The following is a 6587-nucleotide window of genomic DNA, read 5'->3' on the forward strand; positions in this document are numbered from 1 at the left end:
TTCTGTTCTATAAAAGATACTGGCATCCAAACCCTGATAAGATGGTTCTTTTGACACCCTAGTCCGCCATCTTCTCAGTCGGCCGGCTTTCCGAATAAAGTCACATTCCTTGTCTCAACACCTCGTCTCCTGATTCACTGGCCTGTTGTGCGGCGAGCAGAGCGAGCTTGGACTTGGTAACAAGAGCTACACTACCAGGTCCTGGGATGTCTTTATTCCCTAACCTGGCCCACACAACCTCATGTGCTACCAGATCCCAGTAGTCTTATCTCTCGTAACCTGGCCCATGCTACCCTCAGTGGGAGGACTCTAACTTCCCTCACCCACCACTTAGGCAAGAGCATGAGAAACCAGACCCCAGGGACTCTATCTTATCCCCTAACCATCTGACCCCTGATCTTCTAAAAGAGCATTGTAACTGAAGCTTCATAGCTCATCATAACCCAGGAAGCAATGAGAAAGTGTCCCATGACAGAATCCTTGGAGAGACAGGATGGCGAGTGGGAGATGGCTTTGACGCAGCGCTTCCTCCCATGCCCTCCTGTTGCAGCGGAATAGCCTATGAGGATCCTGTAAGGTTGTCAGGGCCAAGCTGCAGCCCTACAGACATCCTGCAAGTATCTAAAACTGTTCTTGTCTAAAATTAAAGTCATCATCTTCTGATACAAGGCTATTCTTCTTCCTCTGTTTTCTCTCTCTCTCTCTCTCTCACACACACACACACACACACACACACACACACACACACACACAGTGTCAGCATTCAAATGACCACAAGTTTGAAATTTCAGTCATTTTTTGTCCTCCCTCTCTCTTACCCTATACATCCTTAGGCTCTCTTACACCTTGCTATTGAATATTACTATTCCCATTGACACTTTCTTAGTTTACAGAGTTTCTTCCCTCTCATCTGGATTATTTTGATAACCTCCTACCTCGTCTTTCAAAGCCACGTCGCTCTTTTCTCCAATTCATCTTATACAACGCTGCAAGATTAACTTTCCTGAAGCACAGCTCTGATCATGACATTCCCTTGCTCAGAAAACTTCAGATTAAAAGCTCAAATACCCAAGCCTCCCAGTCACATTTTGGTCCCAGCCCACCTTCCTAACTTCATTCCCCGCTTGGTACTTGGAGTAAAAATGTCTGTGTTTGAGTCCTGGGTCTGCCACTTACTAAACACATAATCTTGGAAAAGTCAATTAAATTCTCTGAGCCTCTGTATTCTTATCTGCAGGATGATAATAATAATAATGATGATGCCGTCTACCCCAAAAGGTATAGTTAAAAATGTATTTATGAAAGCTCTATGTAAACTCTCTAAGGACCTATAGCTTTGACTATTCATGAACTCCATGCTCCAATTAAACTCAACTACTCAGTATTCTTCATGCCTTTGTTCATGCAGTTGTTCCTTTTGCCTGGAATGCCCTCCCCTCCCCACACCCATATCCACATGTCCCAATCCTTCAAATCTCAGCTCAAATGTCACCTCTTCTCCAAAGCCTTTCCTAAACCTCCTCTTCCTGGTAAGCTGGAAGTCATCCCTCCTTCCTCTGAACTCCCACAGCACCCAATGTGTCTATCTTTGCTGATATATCACTTTCTATCTTGCAGTTATACAAAGAATAAACCTTCTGTACATGTTTTGTCTCCCCTACTAGAAGATGAACCTATGTTGTATTCATTTTTGTACCCACCACAGTGGCCTTGCCCACAGTGAGTGCTCAATACATATTTATCGAATGAACGGTTCACCAGAAAATTAATGCATAAGTGGAGGAGAAAACTATGAAGGAAAACCTAAAATGAAAGCTTCAGATTACCTGTTAACACTTTGCTCTCCCTTTTCCCTATTATTAATATGACCACAAATAGTTGTGATTTGGTTTTAAAATCTCTGTGTTTGTATGTATGTGTGCAGGGATGTGTGCGTATGTATTGATATATAATACACATGTATACTTGCACTTATACGGGTCAGCTTAGGCTAGAATTAGGTTAATACTTAAGGCAAAAATCATATATATTCAAAATTACAAATGGAACACTTTTTAAATCACCCATAAAGTTCAGTACGCAGTACAGCATAAGTGCATATGGTTTTGCACAGTGCCACTGTGAGGGAACAACACATTTCTGGCTCTCATTTCCCACTAAGCAAATTGTTACTTTTTGTTACTTTTTCCTCTCTTTTTTTCTTTTTTGTAAGTTGCATGCACTTATATCGCATTCCACTATGAGTTTCCCTCAAGGCATGGTGCAAAACCTTAAAAATATAGTCCCTGTTCTCCAGGATTCAAAACGTGCCAATGTCACTTTTCCCCTTTCCCCTTCTAATGAACATACATATTGTGAGCATTCTGTGTTATGGTCAAACTAATCATCAAAGCTCCCCATCACCCTTCCAAATAACTCTCCTGACCATCTCCTCCTGCTGCCCACTGACTTCTCGCCCAAGGCAATCCACACTGCATGGCCACAGCGATTGCTTAAGTTGTAACTGGGGCTCATCTGGGGAGCTTTGAAACCATTTTCAAGATTTTGTTCTGTGCTATCTTGCCCCATAAACATCTCTCCCTAATTTCAGCTTTTGAAACATTTGCAATGTGCTGCATTTTGTCCAGGAATGTTTTTCTTCTTTGCTTTCCACACAGTATTTAGCACACTGCTGCAAAAGCTGGTGTACTTGGCTTCAAGGGATCAACTGAAAACGCTTTAAAAGCAAACATTGGTGGAGCGAGAGGTTAAGTGCTCAGTATTCATTCCAGCGGTGTGAGGGCGCTCGTGGACCGCGGACCCAGCCCTCCGCAGTCGCAGGGAGCCAAATGCACTCGTGTCATCTCCTAAGAGATGTCCCATCATTCCCAGACTCTCTGGTCCCAAAAGTTAAATAACTCCGTCTTCCAGACCTTTCTTCATGCCCCTTTGCTAGCTTGGCGTCCTCCGTCTGTCGCCGGCCCCCGTGGAGCCCAGCTGCCTCAGGGCCCGATATTTTTATGCATCTCCTTTTGATTATTAACTACGCTATCCTAAAGTGCCCGGAACATCACGAGCCAGAGAGAAAAACCACACTGGAGTCCTAACTCTTAGGACACACCTTGTTTCTTCAGCTTAATCCGCGGAACCTCGTCCCTGGCGACGGAGCCGGGGCCGGTCCCGACGCCCCCACCCCAGCCCCCGCCCGCCCCGCGCGGCTCCGCACATTCCTCTCGCGTCCGCGGCACCACGTTGGCACCGCTGCCTCGGGCGAACCCGGCCAGGCCCGCCCTCGCCACTCACCTAGCAGCTCCGCGATGGCACTGAAGGGTCGCGTGTGGCTGCTGGAGTTGCTCTGTAGGTAGCGGGGGCTCATCTGGGGGCGAGAGAAGGTCCAGTCCCGCGTGAGGCCTCGGCCCGCCGGGCCCTCCCCACGCGCCCCCCGCAGCCCCGGGACCCGCGCGCGCGTCCGCCCCCTCGGGCCCCCGACCTACCGTACTCAGGCGGATCCCAAAGGCCTGCGGGCCGCCGCCCGGCCGGGCCAGCGCGCTGCCCGGCGCGCCAGGGCCCGCGGGGGCCCCTCGGTACAGGAGCATTTTTTTGGCCGCCACGATACTCGTTTGCCGCCGCCGGACTCCTCGCCCGGCCGTCCCGGACTGGCCCTCGCTCGCTCCCGCTCGCAGCTGGCGGCGGCCGTCCGGGACTGGCCCTCGCTCGCTCCCACCCGCAGCTGGCGGAGGCGGGGCACGCTCCAGCCACCTGTCCGGGACGGGAGGGGTGAGGCCGGCAGCGCCGCGCGGTGGCCCCGCCCTGTCAGCACCTCTCCCGACCCGCGACTGCTGGGCCGGCCGCGGGCCGTACAGAAATATGGCGACCTCCTGACAGCCGCTCCTTGATCCCCGCCCCTAATTAATTCTTGGCGTTTGCCATAGGCCAGGCCGCCGAGCGGGAAAGCGCGGGGGGAGGGGGCGGACGCGTGGGGAGGGGCGGGAATGAGGCGAGGGGAGGGAGAGGGTGCAGGGATTTCTGGAACAGAGTCCCAGTTCGGCGGTATGACTAACGGGCAGGATAAGACAAGTCTTACAAGTTCTAAAGACTATAGTTTTGCTATCTGGGGAGATAGCAGGCTCGCGTGATGGGCAAGCATTCGGACTATTTTGCCTCAAATGCCTCCAGAAACAGCCAGAACTTTCCAGAAGGCAATTGGCAAATCAACTTCAAAGCTTTGCAAGCACGCAGGGAGGCTGTTTATAAAGGAGAAATTGGAATGCACTTAAATACCCCAAAGTAGGGAATGGGTTAGGTTATGCAGTTTCCATAAAATGGAATACTATGCAGTTCTTAAAGGCCGTATTTGTGGATGAAAATTTATTCATGTGGAAAATATTCATGAGGGAATTAAGGAAACAGGAGGTCACCACATATTGTGTAACGTGATACCTTTTTTATTGGAAAAACAAGTACATTTATACATACATATGCGCGCGTGCGCGCACGCGCGCGCGCACACACACACACACACACACACACACACACCCTACAATGAGAAACACCTGAAATGATATATTTCAAGATGATATCTCCAGGTCTGGAATTATGAATATTTTCCCTTTTTTTTTTCTTGTTTGTATTTTCTAGTTTTTGTACTATTAAACATACACTTTGATTACAGAGAAGAGATTTTTATTTTTTTTTAAATATAATGTTCCCTGGTACAGATGAACCATTATTTGACCATTCCTCTGTGATATTTCATATTGTTTTCCATTTATCTATTTTTGGCCAATGAAAAAAGTGCTGCCTCAGACATCCTCATGTACAGATCATGAATTTCTGGTGCAATTATTTCTACAGAATATTGTTGTGTCTAATAGCATGTGTGTGATTTACTCTTAACGAATACTGTAAGATGGAGGCAACTCGCCCTCCCAGAAGCAGTTAGCGATTTTGCCACATTCATAGCACTACATGGCTTTGATCTTTCAACTTTCTGTCAATCTTTTGAATAAAAAATACTATCTCGGGCTTCCCTGGTGGCGCAGTGGTTGAGAGTCTGCCTGCCAATGCAGGGGACACGGGTTCGTGCCCCGGTCCGGGAAGATCCCACATGCCGCGGAGCGGCTGGGCCCGTGAGTCATGGCTGCTGAGCCTGCGCGTCCAGAGCCTGTGCTCCACAACGGGAGAGGCCACAGCAGTGAGAGGCCCGCCTACAGCAAAAAATAAATAAATATAAAAAAATACTATCTCCTTATTGTTCTAATTTGCATTTCCCTTTCAGTGTAGTTGAATACTTTCTCAAATGTTTATTGTATATTTATATCCTTTGAGCATTATTTCCCCCATTGGGTCCTTTGAATTTGTCTTTTTTTTTTTGGCGTCTTAAATATTTTTTTAAATACCCAAAAGTACAAAGAATGATAAAATGAATTCCCAGGTACTTATTACTCAAATTCAAAAACTGAATCACTTTGCTGTACACCTGAAACTAACACAACATTGTAAATCAACTATATTTCAATTAAAAAATTAAAAAAAACTATCAGAGCTTTTCTGTATCTGCTTTATAGATTCTTTTATTTTTTTATTTCTGTATTTTAGAGCAAATTTCAAACAGCATGTCATTTTACCCTATATACTTCATTGTCCTCTAAAAATATGGACATTTCTAAGATATTCAGCCACAATGCCACTTTTGCACTAAACAAAATTCATAACAGTTCTTTGATGTTCTCTAATACCCAGCCATAGTCTGATTTCCTCAATTATCTCAAAAAATGTCTTTTTACATTTGGTTTGTTTAAATCTAGATCCAAACAAGAGGTACACATTGTACTTGGTTATGTGTCTTAAATCTACTTTAATCTAAAACAGTCTCCCCTCTTTTTTTTCCTTCATTCTATTGAGTTGTTGAAGAAATCAAGTCCCTTGTACTGTTGAATGTCCTACATAATCATTTGTCTGTTTACTTATTTTTGTTGTTACTTAGGTTGCTCCTCTCATTAGAGGAATAAAGTTGACATAACTATAAACCAGAAGTTGGCTCTAAAGCCTTCAGTAGATTCCAGTACAAAGTTTTTTAAAACAGGAATGCTCAGAGATGGTGTTATGTACTTCCTATTGCAACACATCAGAAAGTACAGACTGTCTAACAGTCAGTGGTGTTCAGATTGATGAGTGGGTTCAAGCAGAGGCAGCTTGAACGGTCCATTGTAAAGTTTCCCATCGATCTTTTACTTTGTAGTTTCATCAATTGATGTTCATTGCCTGAAAAAAATATTTTATTAGGGCTGCAAAACAATGATAAACTAATCTCATCATTTCTTGTAATTTATTAACTGTATCCCTCTGTACAGAATTTCTCCTCATCAACCATGGCTATTTGGTTACTCTGAAATACAATTCACATAGGAAGGGCAGGATAAATGCTTAATTCTTTACTTTTAATTGACAATTCTTAAAGAGTTGGTGCCTGTGTTGGATACTGTGATGTGCCAGCCCATCTCCCATTTCAATAAAGGACTTTTTGCCTGAGGTGCAGAGAGCACTGTTGGAAAGCTGCCTCTGTTAGCCCCTTCAGGGATTGCCGCAGGTACAGAGAGTTGCCTCAC

General features: G+C 45.5%; 1 protein-coding gene across 2 annotated transcripts in view; it reads right to left on the minus strand.

Annotated features, from left to right (window-relative positions):
- MORC4 (MORC family CW-type zinc finger 4) overlaps positions 1 to 3811 on the minus strand; it is a 50625-nt gene extending 46814 nt beyond the window's left edge. For both annotated transcript variants that reach the window (XM_032620236.1, XM_032620237.1), the window contains exons 1-2: positions 3474 to 3811; positions 3283 to 3355 (exon numbers count right to left, since the gene is read on the minus strand). In XM_032620236.1, coding sequence (XP_032476127.1) covers positions 3283 to 3355; positions 3474 to 3575 — 175 coding nt within the window. In that variant the 5' untranslated portion in view covers positions 3576 to 3811. The remainder of the gene's footprint in view (positions 1 to 3282; positions 3356 to 3473) is intronic.
- Positions 3812 to 6587: the final 2776 nt, after the last annotated feature.

The sequence above is a fragment of the Phocoena sinus genome, chromosome X (assembly GCF_008692025.1).
Source record: "Phocoena sinus isolate mPhoSin1 chromosome X, mPhoSin1.pri, whole genome shotgun sequence".
In the NCBI taxonomy this organism is placed as follows: Eukaryota; Metazoa; Chordata; class Mammalia; order Artiodactyla; family Phocoenidae; genus Phocoena; species Phocoena sinus.